At 42.2% G+C, this 23450-nt stretch overlaps 2 protein-coding genes across 2 annotated transcripts; both read left to right on the forward strand.

Annotated features, from left to right (window-relative positions):
- Positions 1 to 408: 408 nt before the first annotated feature.
- Positions 409 to 10777, forward strand: LOC149078301 (short transient receptor potential channel 6-like). The gene is made up of 6 exons (XM_089241431.1): positions 409 to 588; positions 2495 to 2688; positions 4531 to 4703; positions 7219 to 7406; positions 8383 to 8556; positions 10451 to 10777. Exons 1-6 carry the CDS (start codon positions 409 to 411, stop codon positions 10775 to 10777), a joined length of 1236 nt encoding a protein of 411 aa, XP_089097557.1.
- Positions 10778 to 12017: 1240 nt separating this feature from the next.
- On the forward strand, positions 12018 to 22870 carry LOC149078302 (short transient receptor potential channel 4-like). Its single transcript, XM_089241460.1, has 6 exons — positions 12018 to 12282; positions 14214 to 14612; positions 17554 to 17788; positions 21094 to 21279; positions 21984 to 22040; positions 22680 to 22870. The coding sequence occupies exons 1-6, from the start codon at positions 12116 to 12118 to the stop codon at positions 22737 to 22739; spliced, it is 1104 nt and encodes a 367-aa protein (XP_089097586.1). The 5' UTR covers positions 12018 to 12115; the 3' UTR covers positions 22740 to 22870.
- The last annotated feature ends 580 nt before the right edge of the window (positions 22871 to 23450 follow it).

Here is a 23450-nt window from a genome sequence, read left to right on the forward strand (position 1 = left end):
AGATTACTGTATATGTATATCGTACCTCTCATTAGCGGACACTCCCCGTTAGCGTACAAAATTTTTAGTCCAAAGGGTGCCCGTTATAGAAACGTTCTCTACAGTATAATCAATCTTTTTTTTGTTTTTCACTCATATTAGCAATAGTCAATGTAAAGTAATACGTTTGAACCCGCGCGTGTGGCAAATAAATCTGCAAACAATAAAAAATTTCAGGGCACGGACAAACATCATAAAAGCGATTTCATGCTTGTGATTATATGTATTCAAACGATCTTGTTTCTAAATGTTCGAAAATATGTCTATAACCCCTCGAAAAAGACGTTTTTTTCCTTTAGTTTTGTTATATTAAAAAATGCAAAACGAGAGCTATAACTAGTTTTTCTTACAAGTGAGACATTTTTTGAGATGCCACGACCGGGGTCGTACGAACCGCTCATCAGCGAGGAAGATGACGATGACATCGAGGACGTTTCGTTGGACGTCAGGAAAGGGTCACTCCCGCTCAACGCCTTGGAGGACGTTGAACAAGAATTCTTCCGTATCGTTGCGCATGGAGACGCCGTTGGTGTGAGAAATTTCATAGAGGTACGATCCAGTCATAACCATATTTGTTGGCACATATGAGTACTTTTTTCTTTGGTACTTACGTATTATCCGAAACCGTGGCCGCAATTAGAAACGAAAATTTTCTTTGTTGCCCGACGCCAGGGTTCAGTTTGGAGCCCCCCCCACCTCCCCATGACTCTCACATCCTGCAGCAGGGCCTCGAACCCCCCCCCCCCAAGGCACGGATCTTTGGTGAGCTCCTGACCAGAAATTTTAGGGTCCAATTTTGTGGCGAGTTTATAGCGTGAAAAAACAAAAAATGATTAGAATCATCCCAGGCCCTCTGTAGCTGGAGCTCTGTCAGCCCCGCCCTTGGGGGGGAGGAGGGCAAAATAATAAAATAACCTAAGTATATATATAGTTTATTTCTACGAACATCTAAAAGGGGTGTGCACAAGTTGTAAGGAAAGCAGACCATCTAGGAATTGGCAAGCAAACGTAATCATTTTAAGGGGTGAGAAAGTTCCCTACGTATTTTCAGAGCCCTGTAAGTTTTCTATACAAGGTGATTTCATAATTGCCCTTGCCGCATTTTACTGGAGAACCGTTGATCTTAGGGGCATACCACCCCCATCCCCTCCCCCTGTCATTTCCTGGTTGCGGCCCTGTCCAGAACCAATAAACGGCTCTGACGTTTTCCAACTTCGAGAAGCTCATGTGCCCACGTAATTTTTTACATGCATTCTCTGTAATAACTAATTATTTTTAGTGCACCAGTGACATCACGTACCATCAGCGTTACTAGTACCACCAGCACAGGCGTATTTACGGGGGAGGCTTAGCGCACCCCTGGCCAAGAGATTTTTCGGTGGCCTCTCCAGGCAAATTTACATGATTCTAATTGAAAATTTCAATCAGATCTCATCTTTGTGAGCCCCCCCCCCCCTGAGGGCCTGCAATAGGTTGGAGAAGGAAGCAAAAAAATTTTAACGCCGAGCGGGGTTGTCACTAAATCAAGGTTTGACTGTATTCTGTCGAAATTCACGAGATTTTTTCTTATAGTAAAAATTTTGAACAAATCTCGGTGTCAGGGGTCTCAAAGTTTCCTGTCATCGACTCAGCCTGCTCGCAGAGTTTATTGGGGGGTAGAGGCTGTTTCAGCTACCTCCCCAGCCCAGTCAGGGCCGTATCTCAAGAATATAATTAATAGCCCCTTCTCCGGGAGAAGTGATTTTCCAGAGGCCCTATCTGGCAAATTTACACGCTTACTCTCGAAAATTTTCTGATCTCATTTTTGTGAGGCCCACGGGCAGTGTCCGGCTGGGCCCATGCGTTGAGACAATGCTGCCACAATAAACCTTATGAGGTTAAAAACCGGTTCCGGTGCCCGTCAAAAGAGTATGAAAGCACGTGACTGACTCTAAGAGCACCAAAGAGTAATTCAGAGCGTGTGCAAGCATGTGAATGACCGAAAGAGTGTATCCAGTGAGTGGACCCAGAGAATGACCCAGTGAGTGATCTAAAGATTCTGTGAGTATAGGAAGGACTAGAGGATAAACCTAGAGAGTGTGTGAGCATGGGAATGACCAAATGAGTGACCTAGAGTGTGGGAAGCATGTGAATGATCGAAAGAGTGGCATGGCCTGTAGAGCAAGGGACCAGGTCAGTGAGTAGTGAGCATGGGAAGAGCATGGAGTGCCAATGGCCATGTCAGTAAGCGATAAAAAGAGGGGACCCAATGACCCAGAGTGTATGTAAACATGTGAATGACCAAAAAAAGTGACCTAGAGATTTTGTGAACCTGAGAGTGACCAAAAGAGTAACCTGGAAAGCGTACCCTGACCAAAAGGGTGACTTGGTGGTTGATTGACACAGCTCGATGTTTATTTCATTTTTTCATTTCAAAACACTACCTCTTTTCCTTTTTTTTTTCTCAACACACCAGAAACATCCGACGTTGAACAGGAACTGTATCAGCTACCAGGGGATTACAGCACTGCACCTGGCAGTCAAGAAAGAGTACATGGATATTGTTGAGCTACTAATAAGTATGCCAGACATCGACTTGTCAGATACTGTCCTGCACGCCGTGGCAACCGGAAACATCGCGATTACGGAGCTAATTTTGAACGCAATAAGGTGAGTAAGCAACATGATCAATCTACGCACAGTTAAACCCGTTTATATTTGGATACTCTGCAAGTTATTTGGATACTTTCTCTAACTGGAAGTATCACCGTGCGTGCTGTTACCTATGCACCCATATATATGTGGCTATAAATATACTACATATTCATTTACATATTTAAAATATTCAACATTTTTTTTTCTTCGTGAAATGCATTTCAACTCACTGCAAATTTGTTGCAGCACTGTGTTTCTCACCGAGGGTTATTTATGAGAAATATTTGGCAATTTCGCCGACAATTGGCAGAATTCCTGGCAAGAATGGGCTGTGTTCCGTGTAAATGATTCCAATTTTTCCTATTTTCCCCGATTAAATATAGCCACCCCCTAATCCGTAACAGCTTCATGTGCAATATTTGATTGCAACTGATTGTACATGTATTTTATTATTGATGTATTAACTTTGATTGTAGCGACAACTAATAATAGCACATTTATGGGGCGGGAGAGGGCTAAGCGGGCTATAGCTCAAGGAGGCAAGTTCCAAGGGACGGCAAATTTCAGTTATTGGTGATCAGGGAGCTCTAAATTAGAATAGGAGAAGCTCGGCTAAATTTTAATGGCCCACAGGAGACAAAGCAATAAATCAGAATCTGCATATGAGTGAACTAGAGAACATGCAAGCATGGTAATGACCAAAAGAGTGGCCTAGAAAGTATGCAAGCATTGGAGTGACCAAGAGGAGCGAGGAACCACATCGGTGAGTGACCTTGAGTAACCACGTTTTTGAGTGACCCGGACCTTGAGTGTGTATAAGCATAAGAGTGACCTAGTGAGTGAGAGACGAAAAGAGTAATCCAGAGAGTGTGCAAGCATATGAACGACCACAAGATTGACCTATAAATTCTGAGGGAACGTGAGTGACCTAGAGCGCGAGGAATCACGTTAGTGACTAAAAGTGTGACCTTGTGAGGAGGGAATGAAAAGCTGGACCCATATAAAGTGTGAACGACCAAAAGATCGAAGAGACCGGGGCATATTTATGGGGTTGGGACTAAGCGACAGGACTGTTGCTTCTTGGAGCCCCTTGAAAAGGCTTTTCCTGCAAAATGAGCATATTTTTTTGTGGGGGGCCCCGGGGCAGTGCCCTGGTTTCCCAAGCCTGGTTACAGGCCTGCTAAACGAACCTTAGCCCAGAGACAGTGCCGTCTTAACGCATGGGCACACCCGGGCACGGCTCGGGGGGCTTCAAGAGAAGAGGGGCCTCACAAAAATGAGATCTGGTTGAAATTTTCTAGGATTTACCAGGTAGGGCCTTCGAAAAACACCTAAGCCCGGGGGCCCATGATACTCTTAAAACGGCCCTGCCCAGAGACACGAATTTGAAGAATCAATGGTTTGGAGCAGTGTTTCTCAAACTGTGCTTCGCGGATCCTAGGGGAGTCGCCAATGTTTGTCACGGTGAGCTTGAAATATCGATTTGTGTGCGTATTAATGCTTGGAAGTGGTTCTTTTGTAAGCGAAAATATCTGCAAAACTATTCTGGGGAGCCGCAGGTGACAAAAGTTTGAGAGCCACTGGTCTAGAAAATTATACTAGGAAGGGTAAAAGGCTGTAAAAGTTGAACAACCAACAGGCCGCAAAACCATTAATGCGCCTCTGTCGGCAACACAGTTATAACAACAAAATTTCGCGGAATTTTCAATATCGTTATAACCGAGTTTGACTGCACCAACATTAACATCATATTTTATCTCAACAAAGTTGGCCGTCGATATTTTCTGATAAGGGAGCGATGGCTTTGACGCAACCAATCGGTATTGATATCTTTGTCTATTTGCTTTCGTTACGCAGTGCGAACGATACCAGTAGAAAGCAAACGGACGAGCAAAACCCGTACGAGAACAGCATCGAATTTGACAGCGACATCACTCCAATCATCCTGGCTGCACAATGTGGACATTTCGAGGTGGTCCGGATGCTTCTAGGCCGCGGGCACAAGATAGAGAGGCCCCATTCTCCTAGTTGTAAGATTATATTATTATCATTTCATGATGTTTTTCCGATAGGCATTTTATACACTGAAAATCTGAGAAATCAAATATATATTACGACCAAAGTCCGAAATCTGGTCAGTTCGAGAGTTTTGAGAAAAAGTCCGATTTTCGGAAATGATTTTGGCGTTTGAACAGCCTATTCGCAAAGTGGCTGGAGATCCTTGGCGAAAGTTCGAGGTGCTGATGAGGTAAGACGGCCCAGTTGGTTGACAACTCCCTAAACCCCTCTGACTAGTAAGTTAGTAGTAACTTAGTAGTAACTAGTAACTTAGTTCGATAGTACACGTGTTAAAGAACAAAAAGAAAGAATTGATATTAAAACGTGATAATATGCAATGGAAGATTGATAATAAATTATATAAAAGATTAAAAATACATAAGTATGTGTGTAGTATCATAAAATGGTATTAATTTGAGATAATAGATATTCCGATAATGGTATTAATTCGAGATAATAGATATTCCGATAATGGTATTAATTCGAGATAATAGATATTCCGATAATGGTATTAATTCGAGATAATAGATATTCCGATAATGGTATTAATTTGAGATAATAGATATACCGATTCCTTTGATCGTTAGGGTTACGATGACCCCGAATTATGCCTTTCTTTTCGAACTTTGGCCAGGGATCTTCAGCCACTTCGCGAACTGGCCGATTTTGGGCTTTGGCTGTAACACATACAATTTGTTCGACAATGTCATGCTTGAATATATGGCGCACTTCTAGTGCTGTTGAAGTTTCTGTCAGTGTCTTGTATGCGTGAGTAACGTTAGGGTTGGTCAAATGAAAAGATGAGAGAGTTTCTGGCGATTAGTTCATGCGTACAAGTTAACAGTCGTTGCCTTGGACCTGAAGGTAAACATCCCATTTTTTTCGCAAGATACTATGCGTTAACTGAAGAAGGCTTTAGGGCTTAGTTTCCAATTTTTTTTCACCCATCGCCCCCACCGCAATCTAACCCATAGGATCCTATGTTATACCCGTAGCTTCTACCCCCCACCCCGGAACATTCCATCGCTCCCAAGGAGGCGTTAACGCCCACGGTGGGAATCACTGTGTTTAGGGCATGAAAATCTTCCCCTTGGTTGGCGCCCGAAGCTAACCTGATTTGGGGAAAGAGGGCAAAGAAGTGAAAGTTACTGGACTGTAGGGCGAATATTTCAGCACTTCCCTGCAAAGTTTGGCGAGAGGATTAGTTGTTTGCTGGGGCACGTTTGAGATGGTATTATCTAGCGAAAAAACACGATTTCTGGGTCAAGGGCCGCTGCTGATTGGGTTCCTCGGTTTTCTTCTTCGGTGAGCAAGGATCACTGCTGATTGGTTCCTCGGTTTTCTTCTTCGGTGAGCAAGGATCACTGCTGATTGGGTTCCTCGGTTTTCTTCTTCGGTGAGCAAGGATCACTGCTGATTGAGCTCCTTGGTTATCCTTCGTGACGAAGAAGACTCACTGCTGAGCTGGTTCCTTGGTTATCTTCTACGATGACTAAGAATCACTGCTGATGGAATCCCCTAGATATCTTTTTGGATGGCCAGAGATCGCTGCCAATTGAGTTCCTTTGTCATCGAAGAAGATACTTAATATGAAGTTGTGAGAGTGAGCAGGGAACAAGTGCGGATCCACCTTCTCTAGACCCAAATGATAAGGGGAAAATTTGTCTGAAGGGAATAAACGGGAATATAAGATGAACCTACACAATAAGTCGCTTCTCCGATACATCGTCCTAGATCCATTTGTCTCCGCTTCATTTGCAGCTGAAGATGTCTACCTCGGCTTCATTCTCAGATGAAGATGTCTGCGTCGGTTTCATTCACAACTAAAGATGTCTGTATCAGCTTCATTCGCAGTTGAAGATGCTTGCCCCCGCTCAATTTGGAGCCGACGATGAATGCCTTCACTCCATTCACAGCTGAAGATGTCAGCCTTTGATCCATTCGAATCTGAAGTTGTCTGACCATGCTTCATTCGCAGCCAAAGATGTTTGCCACTGCTCAATTCGTAGCTGTAGATGTCTGCCTTCGCTCAGGCACGGATCCGGGGAGGGGGCGATGGAGAACGACTGCCTCTCTCAAGAGTTTCATAATATGGGATAATTTGTCTGTCCTCTGTACGATCGGAAAAACTTATGCAATTTGTCTTTCCCATCACATCGCCCTGGATCCACGCCTGGCAGGAAACTAGACCTAGTCATACTGTTTTTTATCAAAGACTTTCCGCTCCGAACGGGTAAACTTGCTAATCTGAAAGCACGTGGCATCACCCAGTTGTAAAACAGCACATTCGGCTATTGTGTGTTGCGAATTTTTTCTTCTCTGCGACCGTCATAATTTTTTCATTTGACTACACCCTGATATATTTTTCTCGAGTTTTCTTTCCGAAGAATTCCGAGAAATTACAAACATTCAAAATTGTCTAGATGAACAGATCCGCCTACAAACCAGTACACCAGTTGATTTTTTATCTTCTCAATTCCCACGAAGGTCTATGTAGATTGTGTAAGGGAGCGATATCCGCTCGTGGAGCGAATTTCTCGAGAATCAAGTTGAACGCCTACAAAGCCATGACTAACTCGGCGTACTTGTGTCAAGCCACAAATGACCCGATCCACTACGCATTCGTCTTGGACACAGAAGTCAGGGTAGCGGCCTTAATCGACAAGGAATTCCAGGTAATACTTGTTCTATACGATGAGCTTTAAGACAGTTGTCCCCCCTTTAACGTATTCAAAAACCACATTCATACGTATATACATATGCACTGGTAAACAACAATTCTTAGTTCCTTCTTAGGAATTCTTACGACGCATACCCTTTTTTATATAGGAAATACATCCAAGAGTCGCAACACAATCACATTTCTCTCATGACCTTCCACAAAGGAAGAAGATCACGCTACTGTACACGTGCCTGTTTGGCCAATGAAAACGTTGTTGGTTGTCAGGTGATTGTACTGAACCAATGGGAGGAGCTTTCCACCAACTTAGACTTAACGCTGACCGTGTTTTTTTTGTTTTTTTTTGTCACGGTGATTTTAGGCGGTGGTCGGGAAACATGTCGCGTGAAATTATGTGTTTTCTCTCTCTCATTCGCTTACTCAATCATTACACTTTCGTTACATGTTCAACATGTACCAGTTCGTTAGAAGTTCCGCAGAGGAATATGGACAAGGTGCATGTCTGGTGTAGTAGTAGTAGCCCCGCGCATAATGAGAGTTCTCTGAGTCCCCGGGCCGAGTAATTTTTCTGAGGCCGTACCTGATAAATTTTCGTGTTCTCGGAAATTTCAACCATATCTCATTCTAGTCTGGTAAATGCATTAAGACGTCATTGTTCGTTTGACCCCAAACTTGATTCGCAATCCCCTGCGATTCAAGGTCGGGTCGTGATCCATAGGTTAAGAAACCCTGATCTAAAGAAAGAAAATTTTTCGCTTCTTCTGTAGCGTAATGTTCTAACGCACCCTCCTGGAACCATTGTTTGATTCCCCGCAGAGGCAATTGGATTTTATTCCCTAAATTCACCTTCACAATGATGTATCTGACTTTTAGAATTAATTTTGTGTTAACTTACGTTCTCTCGCTCTCTCAAGTTGTCGTATTTTATTCGCCCTACAACTTATTATCATCATTAATACTCTCTCACTCAGGCGGAATACTTCAGTCTGTCAGATGAACTGCATGCGTTCGTGGTGGATTTGATCTCGTGCTGCAGGAACCCTGCCGAAATGGAAATGATCTTGAAGCAGCGCTACGGCTACGCCGGTTACAAACAAGTTATGTTCCCGAGGCTTCAAGTCGCTGTAGACTGTTACCAAAAAGAGGTTTGTATGTGCGCACGATTTCCTATTGTTTTCATTCATCTTGGTATATTTAAGATACGATAAATTGGTTAATATGCATAGTCACTAATCGTCTCATAAGGAATAAATTGTCAGAAGGTGTCGTCCTAAAAAAAATTATGAAAAAAATCAAAAATACAGTCATCTCTCACCCAGAAAATTAGCAGCGGAGTGCAAATTATTAAAGCCGCAAAATATTACTAAAAACGATAATAGTTGTCTGCTCATCGCCTCTCGCGCTTCTTGGCGATATCTATAAAAAACTTTTTTTCCCCCCCACAGCTTCTCTTTTGTAGAAACAAGTTATTTCTCTCTTCTTTTTCTCTTTCCTTGTCTTTACTGTTACTGATCATGTGTTGTTTGAATGACGTAACTGAATAACACTGTGGGGAGGTTGTGGGATCTTTTAATTCATTCTTGGCTTCTGTTGGCGTTCAAAATATTAATATTTTTATTTTTCGAGTGGCCTATAATGATTCAACCGGATTTTTTTATATGTTTGTGCATATGTAAATGAGTGGAATCCGTGGTATTTTTTTCGAAAGTTTTTGAAGACATAACCTTGAGACCCTTTTCTTTGTCAGTAAGTTTGATGAAACAAAAAAATTATCACTTTTAAACCGGCGATCATGCATGTTATCCAAGTGTCGTTGGTAAAATTGGATAAATACTAATGAAATGATCACTTTTACCGGTGATTATGCATAATACCCAAGCGTCGTTGGTAAATTTGATAAATTTCGATAAAAATTGCGTTGTTAAATAAATGTTTGTAAGTTTGGTAAAAATGATAAAATTATCACTTTTATCGGCGATTATGCATAATGCCCGGGCGTCGTTGGTAAAAATTGGATAAATAAAAAAATTATCTCTTTTGCTAGCGATTATGCATAATATCCATGCCTACCGGGTAAATTTGACAAATACATGATACTTATTCATTTTACCAGTGATTATGCACAATACTCTTGTATGATTGGTGAATTTGATAAATATGAGAAAAAAAAATTTCCCCGGTAGTATAGTCGGACCCCGATATAACGAACTCCTACTTAATGAATTTCACGATTTAACGATTTTTTTTTCCGAATCCTGTCCCCGTGCGAATTTGTTCAACAAGAACCAAGAAATGAGATCAAATAATTACTTAAATGAGAGTTCGTAATATAAAGGTAAAATCGTGAAATTTGTTATATGAGTTCATTGTATCGAGATACAATCATTTTTTTAATAAGGGTTCGTTATATAGGAGTCCAATTGTAGAATTCGGTTAGTATGGGTTTGTCATAGTGGGGTCTGAATATATATGTACAAAAACTTGTAAGAGTTCATTGAATAAAAGATTTTGTTAAATGAAGGTTCGTTATATCGGGGTAAAATCGTAATATTTGTTAAACGAGATTTCATTATATTGGAATATCGTTTGTTAAATTAGGTATCAGTTATAACGAGGTCCGATTGGAGAATTCGTTAAATTGGAGTTATTTCAGGGATGTTCGGAAAAAATTCGTTAAATCAGAGTTCATTATATCCAGACAGACTCTGACTCACAAGTACGGTCGTCTAAATTATCACGGCAATGGGGCAGATTTATCATATTCATTAATACGAAATGGCGATTATGCATAGGTAACCGGTAAATACGATGAATTTGGTACTATTTATCCTGTTTATACCAAGATGCTTGGGTATTCTGCGTAATTACTGGTAAAAAAGAGAAACATTTAGGGAAATTTATCAAACTCACCAAAAATGGTTGGCGATTATGCATAATAACCCAAATTTATCACATTTTCATCAAATTCACAATATGTGAAAAGTTATAATGTCTCTGGCGTGGATTTGTTTGGTTTTTCTTTTCTCCCCGTCCGTCTAGTTTGTTGGTCACTCGTTGGTGCAACAGGTCTTGAGCAATTTCTGGCTAGGTGATTACGCGGCTTGGAACCGGATGTCTATCCTCGCAAGGGGCTTCAAGATGCTGTTCAGGATAATCGAGCTTCCTGCCATAGCCCTAGCCATCATATTCCTCCCCAACAGCAAATACGCGAAGAAACATCAAGCGCCGGTCAACAAGTACATCTCTAGCGTCGCTGCGTACCTCACGTTCGTATTCATGACGTATATGCTGAGCCACTACGATGGTAAGCGGCGGACCGGAGGATGCCCTTACACAGGTCAGTATATCTCCATATCCAACCCTTGAAAGAAAAATCTACAATCGTTCCAGCGGGGGCTCTCGTATTCTGGAACACAGACTTCAGCCGAGGCCACGCCTCGTGTCCAGCTTAAGTGACCCGGAGGCGTAATTCCATACCGTACATAGGATTTTTAACATGGGATGTGCCTCATTGGCTAAGATCACTATTACGTCACTAAATCGTCACACCCGATCGTGACTTCGGGCCACGATGTAATGCGCATGCGTGACGTACTATTGGCGTGTATTTTTCCGGCGACTGTTGGTTGGCGCCGATATATTTCCTGGCAACGTTTCCTGGCAATGACAGATATACCTAATTTTACGTGTGAGAGGAGTCCTTTTTTGTACATAATTTTTATGAGTCCTTTTTTAGGACTCTCTAATTTACTTTTCTCTATCAAATCTACTGATTCATTTTATTTTGCTCGAGTCGCCGCGGAACCCCTAGGAGTTGCACACGGAGCCCTTGGGGCTCCACGGAGCACCGGTTGAGAACCGCTGGGTTAGAGAAGGGAATATGTGCAATGAAGGTTGTGGGTTCGAAATCATCAGAAACCAGGTAATCTCAGGTAATATCTTATGTATCTTAAAACTTTTAGTTCATTGCACAGACAACAGTCACAGAAACATACATGATCAAAATTATTCAAGTAAATTGTGTGGTTTTTAGTGTACAATGTTTGGCGTAAGTACTGAAAATGAGCCAATTTTGAGGACACAATTTAGAATATCTCAAAAAGTTCTAGAGGTATTTCAAAAATTTCACTGGATTTCTTTATTTCATACAGTGCTTTTATTGAAACCCCACTTGTTTTGTGAAAATCACTGTGTTTTCAAAAAAAGTGTCCCGCAGGTAGCCTTAACTAATAAAGTAATCGGAAACGGTTTTTTTTTCTGCGTTGTGATATTATATTATATATCATTATTATTATGATAACTATGTTATATTATATTACTATAAAATTTTAGATCCTTGTACTATTATCGCGCGACCAGTCATGACGAAATAAAAGCGATATCGTTAAATGAATCTTGATGTTTGGCGATAAGTTGCCAAACGTAACAACCGTAGCTATATAGGAGGTAGTGGTAATGTTCGGCTCTTCGGCTACTACGTCACGAGATGGGTTCGGAGTTAGAATTTCCCTTTAATGACGTAATTGTGATCTTCGCCAATGAGAATAGCCCATGGTAAAACCTAAGTACAATATGGACTTGTGCGACCCGGAGTTTTGCCGCTTAGTTCATTTTTACAAAATTATGTTTGAGATCTCAGTCCACGTGAGATGTCTCCGAGGGCCACATTTGGCTCGCGGGCCACGGGTTAAGCATGTTATTTAAATGGTAAATCAGAATATAACATGGAGTTATTGTCTGACTTTTTTTTATATCTCTTTTCAAGGGCTCGAGTTGCCGATTATAGTGTTCGTTTTCGGCTTCATCTGTTCAACCATCAAACAACTTTGGGTAGAAGGATTCCACAGGTTCTTCCGCGTCTGGTGGCACTGGTAAGTAAACGACGTATCGGAATTACTTAATTGGAATCGGAAATTATTTAATTATTTTAGCTTAGTTTAGTAGTTGTAATCAAATCATTTCCAACGGCCGCCGTATTCGCCGACGGAGTTTAACCGCAGTCGCAAGTTATAAAGGATTAGAGATCGAAACGGATTGGTTAAATTCGGGATTTCAACAAATCCGTGTCGATCTCTAATCCTTTTACCTGCAACCGCAGTACGGTGAATACGGCCGTAAGTGTAAGCCAATGACATTCGCTTAAGGTCCCATAATTCAGGAGGTCTCGAATCAAAATGATTATACAGTCAAACTCGGTCGTAATGACACCGAAGATTCCACGAAATTTTGCCGTTAGGGCCTTGTCATATGATGGAGGCCCGCGACCTCAAACCTTATTTTGTCAAAATGAACTAAGCGGCACATTTCCACATCACTTAAGCTGTCCCAGCGGATGGTGGTAGCACTTGCGTAAAACGCTTTCCTTGACCTTGTTTTTGTATAGTTTTTGTGCTGATTGGGACTCCCGTCGCTGCATTCAGGGCGGTATTCACACACATGGTTTAAACTATAGTCACAATTTTTTGATAAGAGATCGACACGGATTGGTTAAATTCAGGTTTTTAACCAATATATGTTGATCTCTTGTCCAAAAACTGTGACTACAGTTTAAACCATATCGGTGAATACGGCCCTCCGATGCCCAGAAACTCAGCGTATGCCCCCAGGGGTGGGGCGCTTAATATTTTTGCTACCCCAGTTGTAGAGCACTTAAGCGACCCGAGGCATATTTGCAGATCACTAGAGTGAACCGTGGCATATTTCCAGATCATCAAGTTGTCCGCGACACATTACCAGAACACTTAAGCGTTCGCGGTACATTTTCAGAGCACGAATGGGATCCGCGGCAGATTTGCAGATTACTTAAGCAGCCTGTGGCTCATTTTCAGATCATTAAAGTGACCCGTGGAATATTTACAGATTCTTAAATGATCAGCAGCATAGTTTCATAACCCTTGAGCTGCCCGCGGCGCATTACCACAGCACTGACCTGCAACACATTTTCAGAATGCTCAAGTGACCCGAGGCGCATTTACGAATCACTTGAATGTCCTGCCGCGCAGTTCTATAACACTTGCGTGGCCTGTGGCACATTTTCAGATCACTCAAGTGACCCACGGCATGTTTATCGATCACGCGAGTGACCCGTGGCACATTTATAAATCACTCGATTCACCCGCGGCACACTTTGAAAATCACTCCGAGTGACCAAAGTGTGTCGTTCGTTGCCGCACAGTTCTAGAGCACTTGAGCGGCCGGTGGGATATCTGCAGATCCCTCAAGTGAGCAGTGGCACATTTCCACATCATTAAAATGGCCCGTGTAGTTCCTGCTCATAGTTCCTCAGCACTTCAGCTGCTCGCGGTGCAGTTCCACATCACTTAAGCAAGTGTTACCCATGAAACATTTCCAGAGCACTTAAGCGACCCACGGCATATTTCTAGATCACTTAAGTGCCCCTCAACCCGTTTTCAAACCAGTGAAGTGGACCGCACTCTCCTGGGCATCCTTGAATTAAACGGTTCTAGTCCAGAGACGGGTAGGATCTCTACCCAAGGACTACCCAAGGGTAGTCTCCACAGGCCAAAAAGATGATATTTTCAAAGGATGAAATTCATAGGAAACGATTGTGATCATTACAGTCGTATCCCGTTTTAACGAATACCGTTATAGTGAAAATCTCGTTTTAAGGAACACTTTTCTAATCGCCCAGACAAGTTTACATGGAAAAAATGCAGAAACCCTGGAATCCCTTCAGATTGAATTACGTTGCAAAGAACTGATTTCTGCGATCTCTTGGAGTTCGTTATAACGGGATTCCACTGTATATAACCAAACATAAATAAATGGAATGTATTGTCAGGTACGACATGGTCATGGAGACGATCTTCACCCTGACGTTCATCTTGTGGATCGTCGCCTGGAACAAGCTGGACACCGAGATTCATTCCGGCCGGCGCATACTCGAGAGGAAGTACTGGAACAGCCTGGAACCGTCGCTGGTGCACGAGGGCCTGTACGCGGTCGCTTGCATCATGTCCTTCGGACGCCTCGCTTACTTCTGCCTGCAGAGTTCCAGGTTGGGCCCTCTACAGATCTCCATGGGCAAGATGTTCGTGCATATCACCTATTTCCTGGCCTTCTGCTTCCTGCTGATCACCAGCTTCGCCATCCCGATGACCAGGCTGTACATCTACTACGACGGGATGTCGCAGAGGAACGCCGCGGGCTCGATAAGATATCAACTGTCTTCGTTCACCTCGTGAGTACCAATTGATGGTTAGATACCGATGTGCATACAGTGTTGCCCGATAAATTCGTGAAGGGATTAGCGTCCAATGAAACCTCTGTATAACGATACGTAGTGGACCAAGTAAAAAAATATCGTTGTATCGAGAGGCAGCAGTTTAACATTAGAGTATAGATGTTACGGTAAATGTGATCAATCGGTTATTACGGTTATTATGCCATACTCAAAAAACATTTTAGTAAATTTGAAGAATTTCCCTAAATTTATCACTTTTACCGGCGATTATGCATAGTGCCCAAACGTTGTCGGTAAATTTGATAAATTTACCTAAATAATTTCCTCTTTCACCAGCGATTATGCATAATACCAATCGCCGCGTTAATGGTAAACATGATAAATCGTGCCCTTCATCATACATGGTAATACATACATGTATTGTTACATTATATCGGTTATACGATCGCAAAATTTGTTATCATTATAACGGTGTGTGTTCGACTATATTCATCCACACATACTAGACTCATTTGGATTTTTTTTCTTCACATTTATCAAATTCACCAGCTACACTACGGTAATATGCATATCCACATGTAAAGGCGATAAATTTCAAATATTTATCAAATTTACCAACGAAATTCGGTTATTATGCATAATCAATGGTAAAAGTGATTGATTTATCAAACTCATGAAGTCGATTGGTAAGTATGCATAGGAACCGATTTATCATGCTTATCGTAACATAGAAATTTCCAAACAAGATTTGAAAAAAATATTGTTGAAGAAGGATTTATCGTTCTATTGAGTATCGTTGTATCGAGGTTTTACAGTGTTCGAATGTAGCTTGCGAAAAAGTTATTCTATTGAAGAGGGGGATTTTTTTGGGTACAGAAAAAAAATTATTTAAAATTTTTGTCAATAGAGGAGCACTGCATGGAAATCTAGTAGGAGTGATTGAACCTGTGTGAACTCCCCCCCCCCCCCACCTTTAATCACTTCTACATCCGAAACGTTCTTAAAGCTTCAGCCGGTGATTCGTGGCTGGCATAAAACAACTTTACCGATAGTGCTTTATAACCACAAATGTCAACATCGCAATAGAAACCTTATGTAAGCCCCGGTAAAACAGAAAAACTTAGAAATATGCTGTTAATCATACATCCTGCATTTTATGGCTCTTGTTTGCCTATCACCAAAAATTTACTTTCGTGCAGCGCCCTCTCTCGACGAAAAATTGAGCTAAGGTTTTTTTTTTTTTCTTTACCAAAAAAAATCCCTTCGTGAGAAATTTTTTTTTTTCGCAAACCGTACCAATTCCTTCAATTTTTATGAATTTTAAAACTATTTACGAATTTATGGGACACCTTGTATGTACGTACTATCGGACACACAAACTGTCATTAATCTCATTATACCGGTATACCCATAACTCGCGCGGATCCAGAGCTTAGCGATCGCCGTTCTCAAAAGCCCGATAATGTTTTGCCTATCCCGTAAAATACGGGACGTCGATCATAGGAATCTATAAAATAAGGCCAGTTCCTTCCCGACCAGTGTCGTACATAAAAGGAGATTCAGCGAACCGAATTGCCAGGACGGCAATTTCGGAGGAGAGGCAAATTTGAGGATTGAGTGGGCAAGGAAATTAGAGAACGATGGCGAAAAAAACCATTAAATCGCTCTTCCTACAAATTAAGGGAGTATGTCCCTAAAATAGTTTAGTAGATGTTTTCACTTATAAAAGAACCACTTTTCAAAAGCATTAACACAAATCAATATCTTCAGCTCGCTACGACGCACACTTTCAGAAACACTGGACTAGCTCATTGAGCGACCAAAAGAATGGCCCAGAGAGTGTGTGAAAGCATGAGAGTGACCTGGGAAACGAAAAAAACATTTCACTAAATGACCAAAAGAGGGACTTAGAGCAGAGGTGGGTCGTCACCCAAACTTACCCGGGATTCTTCAGCTATGTGCTACGACCCATCTTGATTCGCAGGGGCTTCCTAGACGAGTCACACAAATCCACTTAGAGTCAAGGACTCTTAAGGTAGATTGGTCGCGACCCAAACTTGATTCGCAGGAGCTTCTTAGACTAGTCACACAAATCCACTTGCATCCGGGGATTCTTCAGCTATGTGCCACGACCCAAACTTGATTTGCAGGGTCTTCCTAAACGAGTCACACAAATCCACTTATAGTCAAGGACTTTTGAGCTATAGGTCGCGACCCTCAATTGGTTCGCAGGAGATAAATTTATGCTTCCTAGACCAGTCGTAAAAATCCACTTACAGCCGTTGATTCTTCGGCTATGTGACACGATCCAAACTTGATTCGCAAGGGCTTCCTAGATGACTTGCACGAATTCACGGGAATTTTTCAGCTATGCTCAGTATTGACCCAAACTTGATAACTTGATTCGTAGGGGGGCTGCCTAGACGAGTCGCAAAAATCTACTTACAGCCGGGGATTCTTCAGCTATGTGGCACGACCCAAACTTGATTCGCAGGAGCTTTCCAGACGAGTTTCGCCAATTTCGAAATACAAATATTCCCATGGATCGCGTAGCTGATCTTTTTGTTGATTTTGGGGCGTGGCTGAAAAGTTGTTATGCTATTTGTAAATTGTATATATGTTTTCCCCTTGCTGCGGCAGTTAAAGAACCGGATACCTAGAGAGAGAGAGAGAGAGAGAGTGCAAGCATGTGAGCAACCAAAAGAGTGACTTAAAGAACGTAGGCATATTGGAAAGGAAGGGGTGAATGCTAAGCAGGCTACAGTTGACAACAATTTTCAGGAATAAGTGGTCAAGAAAATTTGACCAGAAGGGGGGGGGGGGGGAGGCGGCAGAACCGTAAAAATCCGCCTCTTGCGCCCCGCCCTATGCATTGCCCTGGATCCGTGCCTGCTTGAAAATGTGGGCACGATGTCTCAAAACTTTTTCCTCATTCCAGCTTCCGGTATTCGTTCGGAACTCTGTTCTGGGCAATGTTCTGCATGTCACCGATCGAATCCGTCGACGTCGTGATACAAAACATCGGCGGGGACAAGGAACACCCGAGAATCAATTACCATGTCTTCACCGAAGCCGTCGGTAGATACCTTTTCGCCTTCTACGAAATCCTGATGGTGATCGCATTGGTGAACACTCTCATCGCTATACTCAGCAACACTTTCCAACGTGTCGTGGTGAGCCCGCCAGTTCTCTTTCTTCTACTCAAAAAGAACATAATATGTTTTTTACTAATGAATATGTTACAGCCAAAGCCCGAAATCGAACAGTTCGCGATTTGGCCAATTTCGTTGTATATTGATCCGGCTGAAGTCTGAATTTCAGGCTTCGGCCAGTCACTTCGCGAAGTGGCTGGAGATCCCTGGTCAAAGTGCGGCAAGAAAAGACATGATTTTCGAGGTCATCGCCAAGTTGGCGGGTAATTATGCTCTCGTTAGCTATGATAACCTATCATATCGCATCGCAGTTACGCATTCACAACGTATACACGAACATTCCAACTTGTACCGATTCATCAGAAGTTCCGCAGAGGAATATGGGCGAGGTGCATGTGTGGTTTAGTAGTCACGATACAGAGCATCCAGTAATCTTTTTTTCACAATTTAACAGAAAAAACTGTGTGTTGTGTGTGTGTGTATTATTAATACGAATATTTTCTCTCAAAAACTCCTTATTTTTCTCCCGTCATACATGGAGCTAATTCAATACAGCGATGTATCGCACGTTGGCGATGGAAAAAATGGAATTAGCGCCTACTAAACTCTCTGAACGTTCGATCTTTATGGCACTCTTTAGACCACGGGTGGGTTTCAAACCACTTGGATGAATAACCTAGGAAATGAGGAAGCATGTAAGTGACCAAAAGATGGACCTGGTGAGTAAGGGGCGAAAACAGTGACCTAGAGGGTGTGAAAGCATGTGAACGACCGAAAGATAGTGGCACAGAGGCATATTTAGGGAATGGAAGAGTGGTGGGGGGAGGGCTAAATAGGCTATAGTCCGGGGCGGCTAATTTGGAGGAATGAGTAGTCAAGAAAAGTAGACTAGAATGGGTGAATGAATGGCGGCAAAAATAATTTGTATTGCCCACAAGGGGGAGGGGTGGTGATCCTGAAATTATGTAGTCCTCGTCAATTGCTTGAATTTCGTGGAAAAATGAGGCTGAAATGATGAAAAAATCCGGCTTTTGAGCTGAATAAAAAGTTCTTATCCCCCCCCCCCCCGGTGGTACCAAGGATAATTTTTATTTTCCATATAATTGGCACGTTCTCTTTAATTTCACCTGCACAGACCTATTTTCTCTGTGCACAGAATTTCGATATCTGTGTGGAATGGAAAAAAACCCGACATACTATCAACAAAGCTCTTGATTCGTGAATATGCCTCCCAATGGGATGACACGGCACCAACCTCTTGAGTCCCAACTATGAGTTCAATCGGGCACGGCGCTGAGACCCATGCTCCTCTCCATCCTGCCGTAGGACCATGGCCCCAACATGGGGGGGGGGGCTGACAGTGCTCTAGCCCTGGGGCCGGGACGGTTATCATAATTTTTTTGCTTTTTCCCGCTATAAATTAACTACAGAAGGGGCCCGTTAAAAGTCTGACCGAGGGGCCCGCAAAGGATCCCAGCTTACGGGCCCCGCTACAGGATATGGGGGCCATGCGTAGGGCCCTAAGCTAAGATCTTTGGTTGACTCTCAAGACTTTTCACTGGCTCCCTCCATTATAAACTCATAGTGTGGAAAACAAAAATGATGAGAATAAGCTAGGGCCACGGGCTGGAGTTCTGTCAGCTCCACTCCTTTGTAGGGGACATGCGGGGAACTCATTTGGATGGGGGGGGGGGAGGTTCCACGATAAGATCTGGCACAATGATTTATGAGCAGAGAGACCTCTACGCATTGGAGGAAAAGTGGGACCATGATGCCCCCTCTCAAGTCAACGAAAAAATATTTAAAAAATTCAATATTTAGTAAAAAAAAATTGAAATTTCGAAAGAAAATTGCCTTTTACGTGATATTTTAACAAATTTCTGTTAATTTTAATGCTTTTTGATCCTTTTTGAAGGTCGATAACTAAAAATTTCTGGGGAAGACAATTTTTGTACCCCACCAAGAGCCTTCTGTGCTCCCTTCAAAGGTCGATCTTGCTTACGCACCTGTTAAGAAAGAGGGGATGCCTAAGCCCTCTTTTATTTTGCCCTCTGGCTACGGTGCTATTGAGCGACAGTAGGGGGCAAACTTTTTTTGGATAAATATTCAAAACTTTGTTAAGCAGAACAGCCTCATTTATCATCAAGGGTTCCGCTAAACAAGCTGAACCATCGAGTGTTCCGCGTGCAACTCTATGTTGGAAACCCCTGCTTTACACAATGAGATGTCTTTATTGTATGCCTGATTGTTGACTGTGGCTCCTCTTTCAAGGAACTCAGTCAAAAGTGATCCTTGGCCATCATCATTGATGACTACGCTGATTACCATGGTCATAAAAAAAAGCGACAAAACCGAAACTGCACCCGCATTTCGCTATGCGAAATGCAAAACGATGGATATGTCGAATTTTCTTTCAAATCACAACTAATATTTAAGATACTATATTATCGAGAGCCCCTCGGTCACTGTCTCGGGTGTGTTCATGCGTATGGTGAGATGATCCAGCTGGTATTTTGGTATTTGTCGACAAGCACAGATCCGGGGAGGGGGACGATGAGGGTAATCGCCCCTCCCAAGAGCCGAGTAATATTGGGAAAATATTTTTGACTATCCCGTAAAATACGGGATGATCCAATCACCTACAAATTAGTCGTTTCTCCGACACATCGCCCTGGATCCACCTGCATCCGTTAAATTCGCAGTTAAAAATGCCTGCCTTTTATCTCCAGTTGAAGCTGAAGATGTCTCGTCTACCTTGGCTTCATTTGTAGCTGAAGATGTGTACCTCCTTTCCATCTGCAGCTGAAAATCTGAATATGTCTGCATTTGCTCATTCGAATATGAAGATATCTGCCTCGGCCTCATTCACAGCTGAAGATGTCTGCCTCCATTCATTCGGAGCTTAGATGTCTGCCTTCACTTAGACATGGATCCAGAGTGGGGCGGTGGGAACGGCCACCTCTCCCAAGAGCCGAATAATATGGACAAAAATTTTCTGTCTCGTAAAATGCAGGATGATCACACGAAAGTGTTCAATTTGACCCTCCCTTCACGTGATCCTGGATCACCGCTTGTTTGTTGACAGTTTTACTGCATTCCATGCATTGGTATGGAACCATAACCTGTTTCGAGTTGATCCCTTTTGGCATCAAATCAAGCAGTTCGGGAAAATTAACCCTCCCCACACCGTAGCTATCATATAAAAATTCACTGAAATACTCATCAACAAAACTCTTTTTAGGGTTGTCACGTGGAAAACGATTAAACGTACAGCGATGATTCTGCTTCACACATTGCTTTCAATAAGTTTCTGTTTCTATCGACAGGACAACGCTGATATCGAATGGAAGTTCGCCCGTACGAAGCTGTGGCTGTTTTTCTTCCACGAAGCCGGTGTGCTTCCCAGTCCTTACAACCTGCTCCCGACCAGCAACACGTTCAAAGCCTGCTACAACTACCTCATGGCTATCGCCGGGAAAAAGAAAGGGACGAAAGCTAAATTCTCATTTAGGGTAATGAACGCTATCTTGTTTGTTCATGACTCCATTTCCTTCATCACTAGCACCATTTCGTATGTGTGGTTTCCATTCTTATATCTATTCTAAATGTAAAACCCCAGACTCGATAAGTGCAACGTTTTATGCACGTTTCATTGCAATATTATGCAATATAATTGCAATTATATTATCGGGAGGCGTTCGGCCCATCGGGACCAAATTAAGTGCATGTACTGAAACCATAATGTACGATATGTATACATATACACAGTGCATACTTAACGCATGTGCCCCGGGCACTGCCCGGCGGCCTCACAAAAATGACAACCGGTTCAAATTTTCAGAGAATTCGTCAGGTAGAGCCTCAAAAAAAAGCACTTGGCCCAGGGCCCCTGATGCTCCTAAGACAGCCCTGCATATACATACGTATATACAACAGTCCGATGCAGGACCCTGCATTGAGCTATTAGGATTTGAGTTGTTAGAATTTCGGTATGATGAGATTTTAAATTATAGAGCTCGTTACTAAACTCCACTAAAGGAAGGGTGAAGCACATGTGGGAGGGGGACTCGAGACCCGGTGATCAATAATATAATTTTTTCTTTAATTATATAACTTCACTGTGAAATTTATAAGCCTACCAAATTCTCTATAGTATCAACGGAAAGCTGTATACCATCATATCTAATTTAACCTTAATTCTACTTTGATCTTTCAGAGATTATTTTATATGGAGTACGAGAAACCTCCTTCGGATGAAGTGGACGATTATGAGGTAAAAGTTATTTCATGTAACATATCATCTCATGCAAAACTATCCGGGGACCGTCTCAATGCATATGGGCCTACCCTGGCATGAATGAATAGTAGAACTCGTGATTATGAGATTTGGCACAATTGATTTTCCTGCAGGAAAATATGCGAACTGGTGAGCAGATACTTCTAGCAATGGTAGAGACTTTAGAGCCTACCTTTGCCCCACGCGTGGATATAGAACGATGTGACGGGAAGGACTAATTGTGTAAGTTGAACAAGTCATTAAGGGAGACGACCCCTTTATCATCGAGGGGGGACACGAATCGTTATCTTTTATTTATTTTTTAACGGTTCAGTTGGAAAAAATTATTGTGGTGGCGGGTTTTTTTTGTTTCGTTTCTATAGTAGCGCCATCCTTTATAGAAATTGGGAAAAGTGACATATTACCAAGGGTGCACGCACAAGCATCCTTCTTCCTCAGTTTTAGAATCTGGTAACCCTACGATGAATGAAGATATTTTTATGAGTGAATTTGAATGAGCTCATATATAAAGTATGTATAGGAAAAACAACATTATCCACAATGCCGTGCTGGATACTGTCATCAAAATTATACACTGTATGTTAATACAATGGCGATTTATTTTCTGTGTTTCAGGGACTAATGGTCAATCTGGTGCAGCGGTATTTCAGATCGAGGAATCAAGAAGCCGCTTGAAAGCGCGCATATATATGATGACATCTATGGAAAAGATTTTCAATTATTTGCGAGTGTGAAATTTTCGTATATTTATTGCATTTTTCGCACTGAAATCAAAATGAACAAAATATCCTAAGAATTTATTGCTCCCTCTTTGAAACGTATCAGTTCTTTCTGGTCATTTTCTTTTTCGGTCGGGGCTTCGAACTTCGAAATGATTTTTATAAATCGATTTGATCAAAATATTTATGTACAGGGTGTTCCCATATAAATTCGTATAAATAGTTTAAAAAATTCATACAAAATTGAAGGCATTGGCATAGCACGAAGAGGGATTTGTTTTTTGGTATAGATAAAAAAAATGTGGTTCAAATTTTTGTCGATAGAGAATGCTGCGGAAAATCAAATCACAGAATTCTTTAATTGAATCCTTTTTTTCTATGTCCGAAGATGACGAGATCTCACCTTTCTTCGTTCACCTCACGAGTGCCAATCAGGCGTGGATCGAGGGTGATATCTTCGGAGGGGTGATTTATTGTTAAGGTTCAATAAATCGTCCCGTATTTTACGGGACAAATGAAATTTCCCCCTCATTTTTTAGCTCTTGGGAGGAACGATTCCCCCCCCCCCCCGCACGCATCGCCCCGCATGAGCTGACGCGGGCATCTTCAGCTGCGATTAAAGCATAGGCAGATATTTTCAGCTACGAATGGAGCCTAAGCAAATGTT

This window comes from Pholcus phalangioides, unplaced genomic scaffold, assembly GCF_987345545.1.
Source record: "Pholcus phalangioides strain wild (caught in Gottingen) unplaced genomic scaffold, Ppha-v1.0 ptg000014l_1, whole genome shotgun sequence".
Lineage (NCBI taxonomy): Eukaryota > Metazoa > Arthropoda > Arachnida > Araneae > Pholcidae > Pholcus > Pholcus phalangioides.